Raw genomic sequence first — 21,349 nt, 5'->3', positions numbered from 1 at the left:
ATTCAATCAAATGTTAAAAATAGGTCAGGGGGAAGGAGCCGGAGCCGGTTTCGTTTCAGCCGCCGGTTAAAAGGAGCCGCCCGCAGGTCCGGCCGGCGCGGTGTGAGCCCGAGCGGCGGCAGAAGGAGCCGAAAACGAGGGAGGGGTGTGATGGAGGTGGAAGGGGATGGGACGTGCTGTTGGGCTCTGCCGGGGCAGGGGACCTCAGCCCCAAATCCCACCTGCCCAAAGCCCGGCTCCTCCAAAGCACAAGGGCTCGGCATCGGACCAGGATGCTCCCGCTGACACAAATGGGGCCAGATTTGCCCCCAAAATGCCACTTTCCCACCTCCGAGCTGCCCTGCAGGTGCTGGAGGGCTTTAGGGGACCCCCGGGTTACCCACGGGGGGGGGCTCACGGCAGGATTGCAGCCGGGACTGCCGGGGCCGTGCTCCCCGTAAGGGTGGCCCGGTGCTCGGCGTGTCCTTGTGCTGGTGGTGACCGTGGCCACTGTCCTGGCAGATCATGGGGAGTTCAGGCTGCCGGCGTGGGTGTCGATGGCCCCCAGGCGCCTGCCCGGTGCTGGATTTTGGGCCACCGGCCAGAGCGGGGCCGCCAGCAGGTCGTGGCCGTCACGGTCCCACGTGTCCCCGCGGCCGCAGAAAGAGCCGGGACCTGCAGCAAGAGCCGAGGTGCAGCTCCCCGGGGATACATGTGCCACAGGGCCACCGCCGTGGCCGGCCACCACCGTGCTGTCCCCGAGAGCCGCAGAGGGACCGGGGGACACGTTTTGTGTCCCTCCATCTGCTGCATCCCCAGCACTGCCTGCATCACGGAGCGTCACCCCCTGCATCCCACCTCGGCGGCAACCAGGGCCAGGGGGTGCCAGGGCGCAGGGGGATTTGGGCAGGGGGGGGGTCTTGTCTTCCAATAGACCCTCCTCCCTTGGATGCTCGATCCGGGTGACCCCGAGTTTAACCCCACTTACGGCGCCAGCAGACGCTGCCCCCGATGCAGATGGGTTGTGACAGCCGAGAAGTCCCCCCCGGCAGGCGCTGGCGAGGCGCTGGCCGCGGCGGGAGGTGGGGGGGGGGGGTGCGAGGCCCATGTCACGGCGCGTTGGCTCCGTCACCTCCCCGCAGCGAGATGGCGGGTCCCGCGCGCGAAGCCGGGGCCGGGCCAGCAGCCTGCGGGTCCCCGGGGGGCCCGGTGGCACTTGTCTCTCCGCAGCATCCGTGATGGTGCTGGGCACATGGCAGCCAGGGCTGTGCCCCCCTCCTCCGCTGTCATGTGAGACCGCGGCCCCCCTGATGGTTGGGAACGGGGGGGGGGGGTCACCACGGATGGATGCTAAAGAGCCGATCCCATCACAGGGACGAGGAAGGACACCGGGCTGGCTTGGCCAGGAGGGGACATGCCACGTCCTCCCCGGGGCGGCAGGGTCGGCACGTCCCGGGCACGAAGGGCAGGAGGTCCCTGGGGACCGCAGGAGCCACCACCGCTCCCCGCGAGGCTGCAGGGACCTGGGGCCGGGGAGGGTGAGGCACGTGCGAAAACCTCCTGTCTCTCCAGGAAGAGCATCTGCGAAAGGTCAGGCAGCTGCCGGCGCACGTGTGGGAAGGGGACCAGCAGCGAGCGGTGCCGCAGCCAGAGTCGGAGCTGGCAGGGGAGCGACAGGCAGCTGCTGCCTGCAGGGCAGGAGAGCTGAGCACCCCGGGGCGATGCAGGGCCAGATGCCCTGGCTGGATGCAGGCACCCCAGGGTGATGCAGGGACCGAGCACCCCAGGTGGATGGGGGCACCCCAGGGTGATGCGGGTTCCCGGGGCTGATGCTGGCGCTGGGTACCCAGCCTGGACGCAGGGTCCCAGGGGTGACGTGCGCACCCAGGGTGATGCTCACCAAGTATCCAGCCCGGATGCAGGCACCCAGGGGTGATGCGGGGACCAGGCACCCAGCTGGAGGCAGGTACCCAGGGTGATGTGGGCACCCCAGGGTATTGCGGGCACCGGGCACCCCTGGGAAAGGGCCGAGCTGAGTAGCCAAAGCGCAGCAGCCCTGAGTCCTTTGCAGGAGATGTGGGCCGAGAGACGAGCCCGCGGCCGCCACTGCAGCCGCCGGTTTTGCCACCTCCACCTGTGAGGCGAAAGGGCTTCTCCCCAAGGATGTGGGCGAAGCACCCCGTGCCGGCCGGGGTCCCTTCCCCCGGCTGGGCAGCCCCGCCATTTCTTATAAACGCCTCTGGCGATGCTGCCCCATGACACAGCAGCTCTGGGTCTTGTGGTTAAACCCCAGGGCTCCGGCTTTGACTCACACCGGATCCGCAGCAGAGGGGGCCTTTCAGCGCCCACGGCTGGAAAGAAACGCTCACCCAGGCAGGAGCACCGTTTCCTATAAACCCCGACGGAGGGGAGCTGCTGTCGTGGCCCCTGAGCCAAGCCGGGGGGATCCCTCCAGCCCAGGTTGGGGGGATCATCTTGTGTACATGGGTGATCCCCACGAGTGTACAGAGCCCTTCAGCGGGCAAAGTCGGAAGGAGCGAGAAACACCCAGGGCAAGACATCAGCACAACCCTTACTAGACATCAGAGAATCCCCTTCGTGGCATACGGAGCTGGGGACACTAGGTCTGGCTGTCCCTGCTGTCCTCCCTGCTTGGAGCCGGCCCCAAACCCCCGGCAATGGGGCAGGAGCATCCCTGGTCCCCATCTCACCGCCCCCGTGCCGCAGGACCCAGCTGCAGGAGAAAGCGGGACCCGAGCAGCGAGAATTGCTTCATTTTTCCCCTAAACGATAGAAACGCCGAGAAAAGAAAAAAAACCCCGAAAGCATGCTGGAAAAAGAAACCTTTCAACCTGCCCAAAATAAGAGGGGTTTTTTGCTGGGAAAAAAAAAAAAAAAAAAGAGAAAGAAAGTTGTCACATAGGAAACAGCGAGGTGTGACCCGCTGCGAGGCCGGGGTGGCTCAGGGGATGGGGACACCGGGGGACATGGGAGGGGGGCACGGCCCCGGCGTGGGGAGGGGGCTGCACGCACATGGGTGGCTCTGGGGGACGATGCCCTGTGACATCCCTGGTGTTTCAGGGGACAATCGCCCCGGGGATGCTCCTGGCACCTTGGGACAGCCTGGAGGAGAGGGACCCCAGCCCCTGCCACCGCGGGAAGCCCCCCACAAGCCCTGTCATGGCTGACGGGGGGGACTGGCTCATCCCTTGTCACCGCAGCCGGCACAGCCAGGCCACTGCAGGGACCCAGTGGGTCCAGCCGGACGCCTGAGCCCCGCCAAAAGCCCCTGAGCCCCAAAGTGGGTCCCTCACCCCCCTGCTGCCTGTGGGACCCCCCCTCCCACGCCAGACCCCCGGGCACGGCCACCACCTCATCCCGCTCCCTGCGGCAGCGGCTGGGGACCGGGATGTGACACCTGCAGCAGCGGGGGGATGCTCCCGGCCCCCCGACCCCCAGCCCCGAGCCGTGGGGACAGCCGGGCCACATCCCCCCCCCCCAGCACCCTTGGGACAGGGCAGCTGCAGAGGTGCGCCGGGGTGGGTTTGGGGACCAGGACTGCAGCGGGAGGGGGCCGTGTATGGGTGGCATGGTGGCACCCTGAGCCCTGCAAGGTGGTCACGCACCCTGGGGTGCACCGGCCCCTGGGACCACCCGGTTTAGTCCCGGGCGGGCGCCCCAGGCGAAAGCCCTGCCGCTCCGGGGGGGGTGAGGCTGAGACTGAAACCACAACCCAGTGCTGTGGTTTGCAGCTCCTGCGAGGTACCGAAAAGGCAGCAGCACCGGGGGGGAGCGTCGGAGGAAACGGGGCCACACACCCCCCCCTCCGGGCAGCCCCGCTCGCCCTGCACTCCGGGCGGTGGAGCTGCAGCGGGTGGAAGAGGGAAACTGAGGCACGGGGCTCCCAGGTGAGCGGGAGGCATCGGTGGGGACCGGTCCCTCTCGCAGTGGACATGTCTCAGGGTTTCCCCACGCAGAGTGGGGCCGGGGCAGAGTGGTCCCCACGGGTGTAGTGGGGGTGCCGGGGGGGGGGGTGATGTGGCCCGCATTGTGCTCACGGGATGTGGTGAGCTGCTCGGCCCTGCGACCGCAGGCACAGCACGGCACGGCTGCTGGGCACCGAGCCCCGCGAACACGGGCATCCCGGGGCCACCACCAGCCCTTCGTCCCCACCCCCAGCACCATCCGAAGGGCAGCAGGATTGGGGCAGCTGGGCAGCCCCAGGCAGCGGCTTCAGAGGCGAATGCCGCAAACCCGGGGTGCCGGGACCCCCAAACTCATGTGAGCATCATGCGCTCGAGCTGGGGATGCACCTGCCTCGGGTAACAGAGGTCCTGCCTGGATCCTCCCGCACGGCCCAGGAACAGGACAGGGGCTCGTGTTTTGGGGGTCGGGGGTCCCCGCACCCCTGGGGGAGCCCAGCTCCTGACTCAGCGGCAGCCGCCCCCGGAGGAAAGCGGCGCTGAGTTGGCAGCGGGATGAGTAACGGCACCCGCTGTTTGACATTTATCACGTGATTTCAAAAAAAGAGAGAGGAGCCGGGGGGGAAAGTGGGTGGTAGGAGAGGGTGGGGGCCAGGCACCCCCTGCCCGCCGCCGGGCCCCATGTCCGCCCCCATCCCAGCACGTTTCCAGTCCAAACTGGTGGATGGGCAGAGAAGGAGCCCATCTGCCCTCTGTACCACCCCAGGTGAGGATCAGGCCTCGTCCCTGGGTGGGTGTAACCCCCCAGTTTACTCTTTTTGGGACCCTTCCCTGCAGCGTTTTGTCCCCATGGGGGGGTCACGGCGTGTCCCCCCCCCCTTGGCTCAGTCCCCTCGCTCCATCGCTGCCTGGCACCCCAGGGCTGCCGATGCCCACCCGGGGAGCCAGAGCCAGCTCAGCCCCGGGGCAGGGGCTGTTCTTCCTCCCCCTCCCCTGCCAGATACAGAGATCAGCTTGTGATAATGCCCGCCGTGCCGCTGCCTCACCGGCGGCGCAGAGCCTATCTCCTTCACACCATCGCTCCGCCGCCTGCCGTGCCACGGCGGCTGGGAACCGGCTCCGCGCCCTGCTCAGGGCTGTGCCCACGGAGCTGGGACTGAGCCCCCTCTGCCTCCTGCAGCCTCCCCCAGGCAGACAGGCCAGAGAACAGTCACAACTCATCACACAGATGTGCCCGGACAGAGCCAGGGCAGGCAGGGGCTGGGATTTCTCAAGAGCAGCCCAGTTTAAGGGTATCGCAGCACTGATGTCATGCACCCGCATCCCCACAGGGTGCAAAATCAGCCACCGTCCCCACGGGGCCGCCCCTGACCCTCAGCCCACAGGCAGGGAGGCTGTAGGCCCTACAATAACACGGAGGAGCGGGTCTCGGTGGTGCTGCCGGAGCAGTGGTGCCCACGGTGGGAGGGACGGGGCTTCCTCATGCACAGGGCAGCCGGCCTCCCCCCAGGTCAGACAGGAGCATCCCACCCCCCCCAGCCGTCACCCCCACGGACCCCCAGCCCTGCGGGGTGTCCCCCACCTCGGCTGGCGTGCTGGCACCGTTAGGAGGGAGAAGCAGCAGATGTTAACGAGGCTGATTGCGAGCAGGTGACAGAGGTGTGAAGCCCGGCTGCCCTCCCCAACCTCCACCCACTGCCGGGATGCTCCGTGACCATCATCCCGGTGTCGTGCCCAAGGGCACCCCCTCCCTTTGCAGCTCCCTGGGCTCCCTCCGGCGCTGCCCCGCTCGGCGTTTCGCTTACCTGGCACAGCGCGGGCTCTTCGCTTCCTCTGCGGTCCCAGCCCCGCCGCCTTCGGGGCCGCACGCTCTCCCCCACGGCGCGTTGCTCGCCCGCCGGCACCTCCCGGGGTTTGGCGTAGCCCCTCTGCTCCCCTCGCCCAAATAACCGGGAAGGTCAGGGCTGCTCGGTGCCGGGGTCCCACGTGGGGCCGGGGGTCCCCATGTCCTTTTTATCCCCTGTGTGTCACTCCACGTACGTTCGGCATCACCCGGGTGAGTGGCCCTGGGCCGTGCCATCGTGCCACGAGCACCGAGCATGAGCGAAGCTCAGCACCCGTGCGGGCATCGTCACCAACCATGGTCCCCCCGTGCCCACCCCACAGCCCCCCGGGCATGGGACAGGCTGGGGCGGGGGGATGTCCCCAGTTGCAAGGGGACCCCGAAGGCACCGGTCTGGCCACATGCCGGCACTGGCACCGCAGGGCCGTGGTTTGGCTGTGCCTGCACCGTCGCTCCCGGGGCTGGGGATGGTTTTTGTTTTGCTTTTTATTGTCCCATTTCTTGCCGCCTGCCCAGCCAGTAAACCCGAAACGCGTTGTCGTGCTGGGAACGGGGCCACGGGTGCAGGCGAGCTGCAACGGGCACCCTGAACCCCATCACCCCCGGGGCTGAGCCCTGGCGACACGAGTTGGCTCTGCCAGGCCTGGATGCAGCAACACCAGACCTGTCCCCTGCCCCGTCCCCAGCCCTGGGGGGCACCCGCAGACCAGGACCCCCCTCTCCCCGGGGACCCAAAGAGAAGAGGCAGCTTCATTCTCCCCTCACAGCATTTTGGGCACTGGAAAGGTTTTATTGGGAGTCGGTGGCGTTGCAGAGAGCGCGGGTCCCTCCTCCCGGGGGTCCCGGTGCAGTCTGGGGGGGCCCCACCTTGCCGAGCCCCTTGGGGTGCATGGGGGGGGGGGGGTGCGTGCCGTGGCACAGGGGGGACATGCAGCGCAGAGCGGCTCGGTGGGGGGACGGTGGCGTGGATACCCCCCCCTCTCCCGGCAGCTTTGAGGTAGATTGAACGTGGGGGGGATGGGGGTGACAGGGTGGGGGGGCTTGGGGTGAGCAGCTGCCTGCAGCCCCGGGCTAAAGCAGGAGGGACCCGGGGGGGGGGGGGGCTGCTGCGGGGGGGCTGCGCTGTCCCCACACCGGGGGGGGGGGCCAAGGTTGGGGAGAGCCCCTGGGCAGCGGAGCCCAGTGCAATGTGGGGGGGGTCCATGCTGCGCCTCGGGCTGCGGGGTTTGCTTCTCAGCAGCATCGTTGTGGGGTGGGGGGAGAAATGAGGAGGGGGGTGCTTTTAATGTAAAAGAGCGGAAAGATGCTTGAACTGGTGGGACGAGGTGAGTGAGACCGAGAACAAGCAGCTACCCCCCCCCCCCGCATCCCACCCCCCCAAACCCAACTCTGACCCACGGAGCCGGGGGAAGGGGCAGCCCCTTCCCTTCACCTGCTTCCTGGGGGCCGCATCCAGGACCCGGCCCCTCGAATCCTCCCTGAGATCAAGCAGCGACACCCAAGGGTGCAGGCGACACCCAAGGGCACAGTCGGGTCCCCTCCAGCACCCACCCGGGCCAGCGTCACCCTGGTGCCCCGATTCGAGCGCCCGAACCCAGCGTGGTGCAGGGACGGTGCGAGGCGGGAGCGGAGGAGCCCACTTAGGGTGGGCCGGGGGCTCCGGGGTGGGGGGTGCTCAGTCTTTCCATAGCTACTGAAGACTTGGAGGTATTTCGGGAGCCGTGTTGCTCCTCGTGTGTTTTCATGCAGCATCCAAAGACCGGGGAGGGCGGGGAGGCTCAGATCTTGCTGTTCTCCAGGTGCGAGTCGATGTGCTTCACCAGGGCATCGTCCGGGTAGCCGATGGGGAAGGCCAGCTGGCAGAGCGGGCAGCTCCGCACCTCCGAGTCCACCGTCTCCAGCAGCAGCTGTGGGGGGCACAGAATGGTGCTGAGCCCACCACCCGCTCCCCGTGGGGGCTGTGTACCCCCCTCCCCCTTCCTCCTCCCCGGCACCCTCCCACCGCCGGGCACGGTTGGGCAGAAATGGGGAAACTGAGGCACGCCGCGGGGCGACCGCCCTGCCTGCGTGGTTGGGGGGAGGGGGGTCCCTTGCCTCTTCTCCCTCCCGACCCACCGCAAAAGAGCCCCAGGGGGTCCCGCTTACATTGATTGAGGGCCAGGACTGAGCGTGCTCTGCTCGGGCGTAGGCAGCGGCCGTCCGGTGCGCGGCGTCGGCGTCGGGGCTGGGGAAGCCGGCGCAGAAAGAGGCGCAGCGGATGGCCCCCGCCTCGGGACTGGGGGGGCTGGGGAGCGCCCACTCCTCTTCATCCGACGATTGCTTCTCGAAACGCACGTGTTCCTCGAAGGGCTCACGGGTGCTCAGGGGGGCCCCCGCGCCCCCCAGGTACACCTCGCCATAGGGTCGGTGCTTGGGGAGCGTCGAGGCTTCGGGCTGGAGCCAGAGCGAGCGGCTCTGCTGGTACAGGGCCACGTTGCTCACCTCCGAGTAGCTGCGGCGGCCCTGGAACCCGGCTTTGATGTGGCGGCTGGAGGGTTTGGCGTAGCCCAGCTCCATCCTCTCGCCGGGCAGCCGGTGCGGTGATGCCAAAGCCGGGGACGGGCAGGGCGGTGGGGCCGGAGATCGGCGCTGCTGGGCGGGCGACTGGTTGGAGGGGGGCACCGGGGACCGGCGCTGCTGGGCAGGGGACTGGCAGGGGCCGGGGGCTGGCGAGCGGCGCTGCTGGGCCGGCGACTGGCTGGGGGGTCCCGGCGAGCGCCGTTGCAGTGCTGGCGACTGGCACTGGGGTGCTGGCGAACGCCCCGGCGGAGTGGGCGAGGGGCACTGCGGGGCGGGCGAGCGGCGCTGCTGGGCTGGCGAATGGCACTGGGACAGCGGGGAGTGGCGCTGGGCTGCAAAGCAAAATGGGGCGGGGGGGGCACAGAAAATACCCTCCATCACCCATGTGCATCCTGGACAGACAGACGGACGGGGGGGATGCAGCCGTGGGTACCCCCGGCAGGAGGGATGCTCCCGGGGAGGGATGCTCCTGGGGAGGGATGCTCCCGGGAAGGGATGCTCCCGGGGAGGGATGCTCTTTGGGGTGGATGCTCCCCAGGCTGGACCCATGTGGGAGCTCAGCACCGGCCAGATGACGAGGGAACCCAGTGTGCTCTCCCCGTTTTTTGCATCCCAGCCCTGTCCAGTTGTGGGGTGGCAGCCCCCCCCCTGCCCCCAGCCCCGGTCCCCCCCCCTTACCACCGTTGAGGCTCTTCTCCTGCAGCAGGGTGCGGAGGATCTGGCTCTGCAGGGAGCTGAGGTTCCTCAGGCGGCACAGCTCCTCCGTCAGCTCCGTGTAGGCCAGCGCCAGGTTCACTCTGCGGAGGGGACGAAGCGTCAATGGGGGCAAAGTAGCCCCAGTCCCCCAGCTTTGGGGGGGGGTGTGTGTGTGTGTGTCCTGCCTTGCGGTGCTGTGGGACGTGCCCCAAACCAACCCAAATTCAAGTTTTTAACTCAAAAGGGAAAAATTGTGGCCGTGCACTGCCTGGCATCGCACCCACAGCCGCCCTGTGCACCGGGAGCAGCCGAGAGGGGGAGGGAGATGGGTGCCACGCTCCCCCCCCTCCCCAGCTCTTGGAAGCCCTGACAAAGTCATCAATTCTTCCCCAACTTCGGTGTCGCTTTTCAAAACCATATTCTCTGCGGTGATGCGAAGGGAGAAGCCGTCTCCCGAGGGCCCCGCGGGGCTGGGGGCTCGACGCGTCCTCCTGCGCCGCGTGCGGAGGGTTCAACTGAGCCGTTGTGACACCCCGGGGACCCGGGAGACACCACTCGTAACAGCAGCCGACAGGTCTGCCCCTGCCCGCCCTCCTGTCAGCTCATCGGGGCGGGGGAAGGAGAAAAGAAGGGAAAAGAAGGGAAAAGAAGGGAAAAGAAGGGAAAAGAAGGGAAAAGAAGGGAAAAGAAGGAAATGAAAAAGAAAAAATAAAAAAGAAAAAGGAAAAAAGAAAGAGGAAAGAAGAAAAAACAAAAAAGAGAAAACAAAAAAGAAAGAAAAGAGAAGATAAAGAAAAAGAGAGAAAAAGAAAGAGAGAAAGAGGGAACGAGACAAAAAGAAAGAGGGAAAGATTTCCCCAGCTGCGTCCCCATGTCACGTCCCCATGGCCCTGCCAGGGCGGCACCGAGGACACGAGCACCCAGGGACATCCCCGGACACGACTGCCCCCGAGACCCCCACGCCACCCGCGGCCCCGCTGGCTCCCACCTCTCCTGCCTCAGTTTCCCCTCTGTGGCTCATCGTGGGCACCCGGCTCCGTGCCCAGGGCCCCCGGCGCAGAAGCTGCGGCTGCTCCCCAAGACGGGGGGGGGGGGATCCCGGCTCCCCCAGCCCCACTGCTGGATTTCGGCCGCTCCCCTGGGGGGGCCACCCCAGCCACCCCCCCTCTCCCGCCCCGAAGACACACCGAGGCGCAGGGAGGAAGCGCCAAAACCGCAGCGACGGGGCGGAGAAGCGAGCGGTGCTGGGGTTGGGGGGGGGGGAATGAGCAGCCCCCACCCAGGGCACCCTGCCGGGACCCCTGCCTGTACCCCTGCCTGCACCGGGGAGAGGGCAGGGACCTGCCCCATGGGTCCCTCCTGTAGCCGGAGGTGGGGGGGTGTGTGTCTGTGAGGCTTTTTGGGAGGTTTGGTGCCAGGGGGAGGGAAACATGGGGGGGGGGGGGGGGCGCTTTTGGTGCCCCCCACCCTCTGAAAAAAAAAAAGAAAAAAGCAAAAAAAAAAGCGCCGTTTCAGGGCAAACTGTGGGTTTTGATACGCAACTGCAGATAAGCCGTGAGAACAAAACAGCTGCCGAAAACCTGGCCGCCCACGCCTGCCGAAAGCACCGCGGAGCATCGCCGCTCTGACGGGATCGGCCAAATCCTGCGGGACCGTTTGGGTCCCCTGTGGTCCTGGCCAGGATGATTGATATCGTGTCCCCTCCTTGTCCCCAGCCAGAGATGTTGCGGCGGGCGCTGGAGTAAGGGAAGGGGGACACACACACACATGGCAGGAGGGATGCAAAGCACAGCCAAGACCCCCCCCTCCCCGAGCTGGGACCACCGAAGCGAGGGGCTGGGGACAGGTGGGGTGCAAGGTGTGTGTCCCCCCCCAAAAAGCACCCAGTGAGGGCATCAGACCCATTTTTTTGGGGGGGGGGGGAGAAGCACGGCCTCGCCAGCAGCCGTTCGGCTGCTGGCGAGGCCGTGCTTCTCCCCCCCCCCCCCCCAAAAAAAATGATACCTGTTGGTGGCAAAGTGAATTTACGGTGTGTGGGTGCTGGCCAGGGTGCAGGATCCCCCCCCTCCCTGGGTGGGGGGGACAGTGCAGAGGGGGGGTGTGGAAAATAAGGGGAGGAAGGGGTGACATCGAGCAAGTCACACCTGGTAAACAAGAAGCCGGCGAAGACTGAAATAAAAGCAGGAACCGCAGGCGGAGCTGCCATCGTCGCCGGGCTTGGGGGGAGCGTGGGCTGGTGGGGGGGGGCCAGGCATGACCCCAGCCCTGACCCCCCTTTGTTAGAGGGTGGGGGGAAGCGGGGAGAAGAGCAGGGGATGGGGATGTTCCAGCGCCGCCAGCGAAACGTCGGTGGCAAAAAAGGCGGCGGCGAGCACGACAGCAACCCACGGGTGCGAGATTCATTCGAACCCATCAAATCCCACCAAAACGGCGTCAGCAGCGACGGGAAGGGCACGGGGCTGGCGGGTGGGTGCTCCCACCTGTCTGCACCCGACGCCCCCAGTTTTCGGCACCGCGTCACCCCTGGATGTCAGCGGTGATATCCCGGGGATGGATCCTGCAAAGCATCTCCCGGCCCTGCAGCGTTCCAGCACCCTCCATCCCCCCCCCCACCCTGCACCCCCCCCACCCTGCTCCCCCCGAGGGCTTTTCCCGTGATTTGGGTCCTGGCTTTTCTCCAGTCCCCTCTCGAGGAGTCGTAAGCGGGAACGGCCGTGACCTCAGAAAAAAATGTAAAAAAAAGACAAAACCAAGAAAAGGAATGAAAAGGAACAAAAAAACACCCCCCCAAAACAGGGGTGGTGGTGGGGGGGAGTTCTGGAGGGACCCCCACCCCGCTGACGCTGTGGCAGCACGCTGACTAATTCGGCAAAAGCCAGCCAGAAAAGTCACCCGGAGATGGAAAGCGACGATAAGGCACCTTTCACACCAAAAAAAAGTGGTGGAGAGGAGCGGGTTACAAAAAAGAGCTGTATTTACAAGAAAAGACCGGGGAGGGAAAGGCTGGGTCTGGGGAGGGGGGGGGGGGAAGGTGCCCCCAGACCTGGGGTGAGGGATGTGGAGCTGGCTGTGCCTCAGTTTCCCCATGCCGCCCTCGAGAAGGCGGGCTTAAAACCGAGGTGGGTTTGGGAAATGTTAATACACATATTTGGAGGTTTATTTCCCGGTGGGGGCTGGATGCCGTGGGCAGGGGAATGGGGAAAGGGAGGGATGGCACGGGGCGGGGGGGGGCTCAGCTCTCCTGGCCACGGCGGGGCTCAGCTTTGCGAAAAATAAAGTGAATTAAGGGGGGGAAGTTTCTTGAGGGATCCCCCCCGCCCCGCCCCGGGACGTGCAGTGCAGAGACAGGGCGGCAGCCGCCCGGCCGCAGCCCCCGGAGATGCCAGCGCGGATGCGGGCGACCCCCCCCCCCCCGCCCCGAGCCCCACGCGCTGATTTACGCCGGGGAGACAAGAAACAGCAAAAACATCCAACACCTCGGGAAAAAGAAGGGGGGAACCCCCCCCTTCCCCCCCCCCCCAACACCCCGACACCTTCCCGGCCCTGCGCCAGGCGAGTCCCCGCGTGTCACCTTTTATCTGTCCACAGCTTGGCACGGGCTGCCGGCCCCGGCACATCGCCGCCCGGCGCAGCCCGACGTGCCCGCAGGAGCCGCGATGCCAACGCGGCGCGTCCTGCCCGGCGTCACAGCGCGGGGCTGGGGGGGGACACACGGACACGACGCACGACACGCAGGGGTGCGAAGTCCTGCTTGCCGCGGCCTCGCCGGCACCGGTCACGGCGGGGACACGTGCGTGAGGCTGACACGGCGAGGACGGCGGGGTAACGAGGCCGTTGCCTAATTAAACGGGTTACGGACGGGGGGTTTAGGGAAAAGGCTCAGCACCGGCCCAGAGCTGCTTTGCACCCCCCGATGCTGGGGGGGCCCCGGGGGTCTGGCTGCCCTGGCACAGCCGTGCCGCCTCCCTCGGCTCTCCTCAGCCCTTCCTGGACTTGGGGGTGCCTTGGCCCTAACCCCCAAATCTGGGGTGCTCGGTCCCAGCACCACGCAGCACCCCGGGGGTCCCTGATGGAGCCCCCAGAGCTCACGGCTGCAGCGAGGGGGAGGCCAGGGAGAAGCGCAAGGGCTGGAGGAGGGAATACCGGCACCGGCACCGCGACGGCTCCACATCAGCCACACCACTGCAAAAAGAAATGCTGCCGGCAGGGTTTGGTGCAGAGCCGGAGGGGGGTGGAGAAGGGGCAGCCAGCGGCTCCTGGTTCTGCCCGGTGCAGCCACGCCGGCATCCCACAGCCTGGCACGGCTGCGTGGCACGGCTTGGTGCTGCACGGTGCTGTACGGTGACTGCACGGTGCTGTACGGTGCCGTACGGTGACTGCACGGCAGCCACAAGCCGTCAGTGCCCTCTGGAGGCAGCGGCACACTCGCCGAGCCGGCACTGCGCAGTCTGTACGGTGCCGGACGCCGGACTGTGGCCGCCCCGCGCCTGGAGCCCAGCTCAACTCCAAACTGCCGGGGCACAGCGGGTGCTTTTGGGGTGCAGGATCCCCGTAGCAGCACTTCGATGGGGAGAAGCCCCTGGAGACCCTGCCCAAAGGGAGGGCCCGTCCCCCCCCCAGGACACCCTGAACACGAAGCCCAGCCGTGCAGAGAGCCCCATGTGCCCCCATCCCTCCCCAGTCCACAGCCGGGTGGGGGGACCCCCCCCCCCCACAGCCCAGCCCTCACCCCAGTCCACCCCCGGCACTTACTGGTCGTCGCCCACCTTCTTCACCCAGGCCATGTCCCGCTCCGACTGGTCCTGGGGAGGGCAGACATCCCGTCAGCACCCGGACCCCCACCCAGCGGGGACGGGGGGTGGTCCCGCGCAGCCGGACCCTGTCCCGTACCTGCTCCCGGGTGTCCTGCAGGTGCTTCAGCTCCGCCTGCAGCCGCTCGCACTCGGCCTTGAGATGCTCCTCGCGGTGCTGGGCACGCTGGATCTCCTGCCGTGCCGCCTCCAGCTCGGCCTCCAGCCGCCCCGCCGCCTCCAGCCCCCGGCTCTGCCAGCCCCCGGCACGCTCCAGCACTGCGGGCACGGCACGGCTCAGCGCCCGGCACGGAGCTGCCCCGCCAAGGTCGGGGGTCCCGGGGTGGGGGGGGTCCCGCGGGGTGGGGAGGGGGGCTGCTCACCGTGGGTCAGGCTGGGGTTGGGGTGCAGGGCGAGGAAAGGCACCTCCTGGCCCGGTAGCGGGGTGCCCAGCCCGGGGAAGGTGCTGCCGTCGCGCTGCCGCAGCTGCTGCTCCAGGCTCCGGATGCGGCTCAGGTGCGTCTCCACCAGCGCCCGCTGCCCGGGGAGGGGGCAGAGAGCTGAAGCCCACTGGCACCGCACCCCGTCCCCGGGGTTCATCCTGCTCCCCCCCAGCAGATATGGTGCTCAGGGTCCCCGTGGAGCTGGTGGCCGTCCTGGCGGGGTGATGGGGGGGGGTCTGTCCCCAGCATGCGGCCAGCCCAGAAGAGGGTGGCACAGTGGGGGTGGCCCCCCCAGGCTGGGGTGGCGGAAGCCGGGGATGCCCGGTCAACCCCAAGCACGTGGTGCCGGGATGGAGTGGCACACGCCGTGCTGGAGCCGGGAGCATCCCTCGGCACGGTGGGAGCGGGAAGAGAAGGGATAAAGCCAAGGCACGTGCAGCACCACAACCCCCAACGCGGCCATAACTGGGGCAAGCAGCCACGGCCCCCCCCAGCCCTGGACCCCACCGCGTCCCGGCGGTGCCGCCAGCAGCCCCGCGGCGACGCAGAAGCGATCGACCATCCGCTTGGCTGCTGCCACAGAGCGGGGAAGGGGACCCCGGCGTCCCCAGGCACCGGTCCCCGCCGGCACCCACCATCTCTCCCAGCTCGGTCTCCAGGTCAGCCTTCTCCACGCACAGCTTCTCGTAGGCTTGGATCATCTCCTCCAGCTGCTCCTCCCGCTCTTTGCTCTTCTGCAGCTGCCGGGGGGGACAGGCGGGGGTGGGTGGGCAGCTCGGGGACCCCCCCCATGTCCCCCGGCCCCACCGGCCCCGCTCACCTCGTGCTGGAACTGGTTGAGCTGCTGCTGCAGCGACGCCTTCTCGCTCTTGAGCAGCGACGTCTCCTTGGCCTCGTAGAGGGAGAAGATGTGCTCCTCCCCGAACTCGCCGATCAGCGGGTACTGCGGCCGCGGGGCAGAGCCATCAGTGGGATCAGTGGGGACCCCCGGCACCATGTGCCCCCCCAGGTCCCGCCGGCCCCTCACCTTGACCTCGTACATCTTGAGCCGACGCTTGAGTGTGGAGTTCTCCCTCTCCAGCCCCGTCAGCCTGTTCTTGATGTCGTCGTAGGCGGTGATGAGGGCAAAGTGGGAGGCTGAGCACATCTCACCCGAGAGGTCGGTGTTGGGGCTGTCGAGCCAGTCCTCGTCCGGCCCCAGCGCCTCCTGCGTCAGGATGCTGATGTCGTCCTCGAACATGGAGTCCATGTCCTGCCTGGGGGGGGGACGGACGGACAGACAGCCGCCGGTGACCCCACGGCCTCGCTCCCCAGGAGAAGCGGGGATGAATCTGGCGGGGGCAGCCTGAAGCCCCTGGGGGCGGCTGGGCTGCGGGGGCACAGGGTGCAGGATGCGGCCTGGGGCAGCGGGGGCCGTGGATCAGCCCCCCCCCCAAGCCCAGCCGGGTCCTGGGGACACAGCGGGGTCTGCAGGAGCTCGGCGCATCCCGGTGGCAAAGGGCAATGGAGGAAGGACCGTCCCGGGAGCCGCCACCGGCAGCGGCTCCAACCCCGCAGCATCCCCCGGGGTGGTGGGGGGACCCCGGCCAGGAGATGGCCTCTGCCCCCGCCGGGGAAGGGGGGCACACAGGGGTCCTGGCAGCCCCCCCCAGCAGGGGCCATCACTGCCGGGGACACGGGTGGGAGCAGGGGCAGCAGAGAACATCCCCAGCAGAGCGGCCCTGAGGGGACGCGGTGACTTTCCCCACGTCCCCCCGGGAGCGAACGCCAGAAATAGCGGCCGGTGCCGCTGCCTCCCGCCCCGCGCCGCACGCGAGCTGCTTCCTGGCCTCCCACGCCTCCGCGGCGGCACGCAGCCCGCGCCATGCCCTATATACCGGCGCTGCCGCTCACCCCCCGGGGAGCCACCTGCATCACCGCGTGGCCCCCGAGCCGGCACCGGGGGGGGGCCTGATCCTGCCCGGCCCGCTCCGCCGCACCGCCCGGTGCCACAGGATTTGTCCCCGGTCAAGGATATTGAGTGGTCGAGGCTCCCGAAAGCCGCTGCCACCGGTGGCTCTGCCGCGGCTCCCGGGCTGTTTGGCACAGCCGGCCCGGCAGGAAAAACGCGCCTCGAGCCGGCGAGGAGGCCGCGATGGCGGTGCTGAGCCCCAGCATCCACGCGCGGGGTTCTGGCCCCACCGGTACCGTCGCCCGTTCCAGCCAGGGACCCTGCGGGCACCGGGGCGGCCGCCAGCCCTGCGCAGCCTCACCGGCTCGGGCAGACATCTGGGAGCCACCGCCGCACAAATAATTCATAGCACAAAGGCGGGAGCGGGAGGCGATTTCTGCAGGGTGACGGGGAGGGGACAGCCCGGCCCCCCCGAGCCGTGGCTGGAGTCAGGGCCCAGCCCAGCGCCCTGGCACCCCCGGCCCCGCTCTGCCCCAAGGGACAGACCCCTCCCCGGCTGCTCCCGCAGCCTCAGCTCGGCCGGGGCCGGGCAGCCGTGGGCTGCTGCAGCCCTGCGTGTCGCAGCCTCCGCCGGGACGAGGAGCACAGAACGCACCCCGGCACCGTGACCCCTCCTCTGTCCCCTCCTTGAGGGCCTCAAACGTGTGTCCCCCCCCGCAATGCAGCGATGGAGGGGATGAGGCACTTGGGACCCAGCTCTGCTCAGGCAGGGACGGCACCGTCATCTTCCCCCCTGGGGAAACTGAGGCACCCCCACAAGCCAAGACACGACTCCCCAGGCCCCTGGTGATCCCCTCAAAGCAAGACCCCAGGAGTCCTGGGGCCGGTGGGTCCCCAGACCCCTGCCCAGTCCCTGCCTGGGGGTCTGGGGGGCACCATGCAGGGTGGAGGGGGTGCCCCTGGTGCTGAGCGGGGACGGGACCCACTCTCTCCCCGACACACAGGGCCCTGCACCAGCTCTGCACCCACAGCCTGGCCCCGAGTCCCCCGGCCTGGCCCTGCTGCTCCCCGAACCGTGCCTCAGTTTCCCCATCCGTACCATACTGTGACACCTGCCTTGTCGCGGGCCCCGGGCGCGGGGCGAGGTGGTGCAGGCTGGGCAGGGCTGCGGCACAGGCACGCGTGTCTCAGGCGTCGGCAGCGCGGGCAGGGAGCCGCGGTGGGCAGGTGCTCGGGAGATCAGCCACGAGAGGGTCAGCAGGAGACGGCAGCGCTGTCATTAGGCTCCAGGGGCAACGACGAGGTCCCCACGGCACCGCGCCAGCTACGCTCCCTCCACGTTCCCAGCGGTCGGCCCCTCCTTGAGGCCTACAAATGCCTTTAAAGAGAGCGAAAACGGGGCTGCAGCCCCCCAGCGCGGGGATACCACGGGAGGGCTCGGCCGGCGAGCGGCAGCTCACCGCCCCGGTGTGCCAGCGGGGATGGGGATGGGGATGGGAACGGGGATGGGAACGGGCTGTGCCGGGCAGCGGATGCTGCCAGACCGCTGGCACCCAGCTGGCTTTTGGGGAGAGGCCCCGTGCAGCTGCCCGGCCCCCCCAGCACAGCCCCGCTCGGGGGGTCCCACTCGCAGCCCCCCCACGCACCCCCTGCCCCGAGCCTCGGGGGGCTGCGACCGGGACAAGCCCCCTCCTCACCGCTGTAACCTCCCTGGGGGGGCCGGGGGGAGGCCGGGGGGCTGCGGGGAAGGGGCCAGGACACGGTGCTGCTGCTACGGCCCCGCGTGAACGTGGACGGGCTACAAGCCTGCGTGCAAACCGGCGTGCAAACCGGCGTGCAAACCGGCGTGCAAAGGGGGCCGGGAGCGAGCGTGCCCCCCGACCCCGGGAGCGGAGTCCGGGCAGGCGGGTGAGCCCGGGCGGGGGTCGCGGGTACCGGGGGAGGGGGGGGGATTAGGGGTCCGGCCTGCGGCGGCCCCGGCGTCTCCGGTAACCCCCCCCCGAGCGCCCCCCGGCCCGGCCCGGTGCCGCCCGCCCCTCCTGCGCCCAGCCCGGTGCCGCACCGCGACGGGGGTCGCCGGTCAGGGAACGGGGACGGGGTCGGGGTCGGAGACGCAGGAGGGGTCCGAGGCGGAGCCGGGGCTGGGGCCGGGGCCGGGGCCGGGGCCGGGGCTGGAGGTGGCGGGGGGAGCTGGGGCCGGGGATGGAGCCGGGGATGGAGCCGGGGGAGCCAGGCCCGGGCGGGGCGGGGGCAGCCCAGTTCCCACCCGGCCCAGGCCCCGCACTTACCGGCGGTGCGGGGCGATGCGGCAGCGCCCGCCGGGATGCGGCTCCTTCCCCGCCCCGGTCGCGGTCGCGGTCGCGGTCTCGGTCTCGGTCTCGGTCTCGGTCTCGGTCTCGGTCTCGGTCCCGGTCCCGGCCGCCCCCGCCGCAGCCCCGGCCCCGGCCTCGCCGGTTCTTCCGCTCCGGAGACACCGCGAAACCACGTGGGCACCGGGCGCCGCCAGCCCCTCCTCCCGCCACGCGCCGGTGCCGCCCCCGGGGCTGCCCCCCCCCCCCATCCCCCCGGTGCCCCCCGTTAGCCCCCCCCGCCCCCCCCCCCCGCGGCACGGCGGCTCCCCGGGATGCTCCCCGGGGCGGACACGCTGCCCCGAACCCCCGACCCGCCGCAGCCACCGCCCCCTGCCCCGGCGTGGGGGGGGGGACACACCGGACCCCAGCCCCCTCCCGCGGCCGGGACCCCCCCGGCGGGGCTGAGCCCGGGGCCGGGGGGCTGCTCCCTTCGCGGGGGGAGCCACACGCCGTGGGGGCTGGGCTCGCCTCCCCCCCACACTCCCCCCCCCCCCCCGAGAACATTTTATTCCCTGAATTGTTCTCTCGGAGCCGCTTCCATTATGGAATTACATCTTTTTCCCTTTGCTGCGCAGGGTTATTAATAGCTGCTCTCCTTTCACCGGCACCGCTGCCGCCTGGGGCTCCACCGGCAAGTCCCGTGCTCCGGGGACAGAGCCCTGCAGCCCCCCGGGGTTGGGGGGGGACACACTGCTGCCAGCCTGGCGCCCGCAGCCCCCAGGGCCTGGACGGACAGACCCACGGCACCGCGCAGACAGACCCACGGCGCCGGCTGACCCTGCGGCACGAACATCCCTGCCGAGGCCTCGTCCCACCCCACCGGAGCACCGGGGCGGAGGGGGGGGGAGCGGACCCCCAGGGACGGTGACTGGGAGACGTCAGCACGGCGCGATCCGGCGTCTCGGCCATCTGCCTCCATCACACGACGGCTCGTGCCGGGCTGGGGGAAAAGCTGTCGGTGCAAAACCAGGCGAAGACGACGTTTGGCTTCACCCAACCCCTGTCCCCACCTCGGAGACCCAAAGGGAGCAAAGCCCCCGGCCGAGGAGCTGCCATGGGTCCCCCCTGCCCCAGACCCCCCTTCCCCGTGCTATGTTTAGTGCAGCTGTATCATCGCTTGGATGGAGCCTGGGCTGCGCCGGGAGAGCGCGGCGGTGATTCAGCGCGCCGAGCATCACCGCCGGAGCAGGAGCGGGGCCGTCGGCGGCGCGGCTGGACCCCCGCCCGCCCCAGGTTGGCATCGGCGGGTTACTACTGCTCACGGGATGCCGAGAAGCCGGGCGATTCCCATGGCCGGAGCAGGAGCCGGGCACCGCAGCGGGGGTTTCTGAGCCGAAAATGCAACGCAAGGCCCGGGAGGTTTTGGGAGAAGGATGCCAGGCGGGCACCGGGCTGCTCCGAGGCTTCGGCGGGCAAAGCGTGGCCGTTTCCGTCTGAATTTCTGCCAGGGAATCGGCGCGTTGCCCTCAGTGCGTGGCCTGGAGAAATCAACAGCTCTTGGGGGCTGAGGGGGGGGTCGCAGGGCAGGGCTGAAGGGCAGGAGAGCACCAAGGACCCCAGGGGAATGGAGCGGGTGCAGGCAGGGGCAGGCAGGAGCCGCGGGGCCAGGCTCTGCTGCAGGCAGGGCCCCGGAAAAATCCTGAGTGCCAACAACGGCTTTGCTCACGCTGGCAGATTGCTGCAAAGCACTTTGAAGTGCAAATTAAGGTTTTCCATCAGGTTCAAAGTTAATTTTGACGCAAAGAAAACAGCATGGCCTCAGCCCTGCATGCAGGCAGTGGAGGCAGGCGTCGGGCTGGGGACGGGCAGCCCAACGGGGAGCTGCGGGCAGGGGGATGCGGTCCAACACCCCCCCCCACCCCCCCCCCAAGGGGCTGCACGCAGGGGCCGGGGCGCAGAAGTTCACTGTCCATTAAGGAAAAGCCTCGCAGCCGCTCCGGGAGCTGTCGCAGGGTCGGCTGCGGAGAGGAGGAAGGCAGAGGGAGACTTTGGAGGCAGGAGGAGTGATCCAGACTCCTGCCATCGCTGCCCGTGTAAGCCAGGTCCTGGGATTTGGGGTCCCTGTTGCACCCCTACAGCCAACGCACCACCCGGGACCACGGCTCCGGGCAGAGCTGGATCCAGCCCGGCTGCTCTGCGGGATGCTCTGCTCTTCCCGAGGCTGCGGCTCTTCTCCCGTGGTTTCCCCAGCAGCTGACCGACTGCCCGCAGGGATGTCAGCGGCGAGAGGCGAGGGGAGCGCGGGGCATCCTCCCCCCGCGGCCCAATGGTTTCTGCAAAGTTTTAAGCCAACAGCAGTGCCAGGAAAGGTCCCCCCCAACTGCTGGAGGTCCCTTGCCCACCCTCACTGCTGCAAAGGGGGGATCACCCAACGGCCAGGGCAGGCTTGCAGCACCCCCAGATGTTTGGGGTACAGCGGTTGAGAGGTGCAACGCCCAGAGTGACAGAAACAGCTGTAAAGCCGTGTTTAGAGCCAGCTTTCACAGTAATTATTGCAAAACCAGGTAAAGCCCTCACTTCCCAGCAGCGTCTGTGCGTGGGAACTCACCGGGCAGAGCGACGGCAAGCTGGCTGTCCTGCCGTGGTCCTGCTGGCCGGCTGCCCCGGGCAGGCGAGCCTGAAGGCAAAGGCACCTGCCCACGCTGCAACGGCACCGGCGGGCAGGGATGCCGGCAGGGATGCAGGCAGGGATGCGGGCAGGGATGCGGGCAGGGATGCTATCAGGGCTCCACACACTCACCCCATCAGACTTCACCTTTCATCTCCCCGCTTTGCTTGCAGGAAGCACCAGCACGCACCTCCCTGCCCAGGAGCTCTGCCAGCTCCCCAGCTGCTTCAAAATCCCGCTCAGCGCCACGTTTCTCCGTCCCCCCA

At 68.6% G+C, this 21,349-nt stretch overlaps 1 protein-coding gene across 1 annotated transcript; it reads right to left on the bottom strand.

The window, feature by feature from the left end:
* Positions 1-6,680: 6,680 nt before the first annotated feature.
* TBKBP1 (TBK1 binding protein 1) lies at positions 6,681-18,424 on the bottom strand. The gene is made up of 11 exons (XM_075774930.1): positions 18,413-18,424; positions 17,237-17,502; positions 15,261-15,485; positions 15,054-15,176; positions 14,869-14,973; positions 14,174-14,327; positions 13,891-14,069; positions 13,753-13,802; positions 8,983-9,101; positions 7,891-8,636; positions 6,681-7,652 (listed from the first exon to the last, which is right to left on the bottom strand). Exons 3-11 carry the CDS (start codon positions 15,480-15,482, stop codon positions 7,524-7,526), a joined length of 1,827 nt encoding a protein of 608 aa, XP_075631045.1. The 5' UTR covers positions 15,483-15,485; positions 17,237-17,502; positions 18,413-18,424; the 3' UTR covers positions 6,681-7,523.
* Between the last annotated feature and the right edge of the window lie 2,925 nt (positions 18,425-21,349).

This window comes from Balearica regulorum, chromosome 24 (assembly GCF_011004875.1).
Source record: "Balearica regulorum gibbericeps isolate bBalReg1 chromosome 24, bBalReg1.pri, whole genome shotgun sequence".
Lineage (NCBI taxonomy): Eukaryota > Metazoa > Chordata > Aves > Gruiformes > Gruidae > Balearica > Balearica regulorum.
Note: the sequence above shows the minus strand (reverse complement) of the source record. Positions and strands in the feature narration are given on the sequence as shown.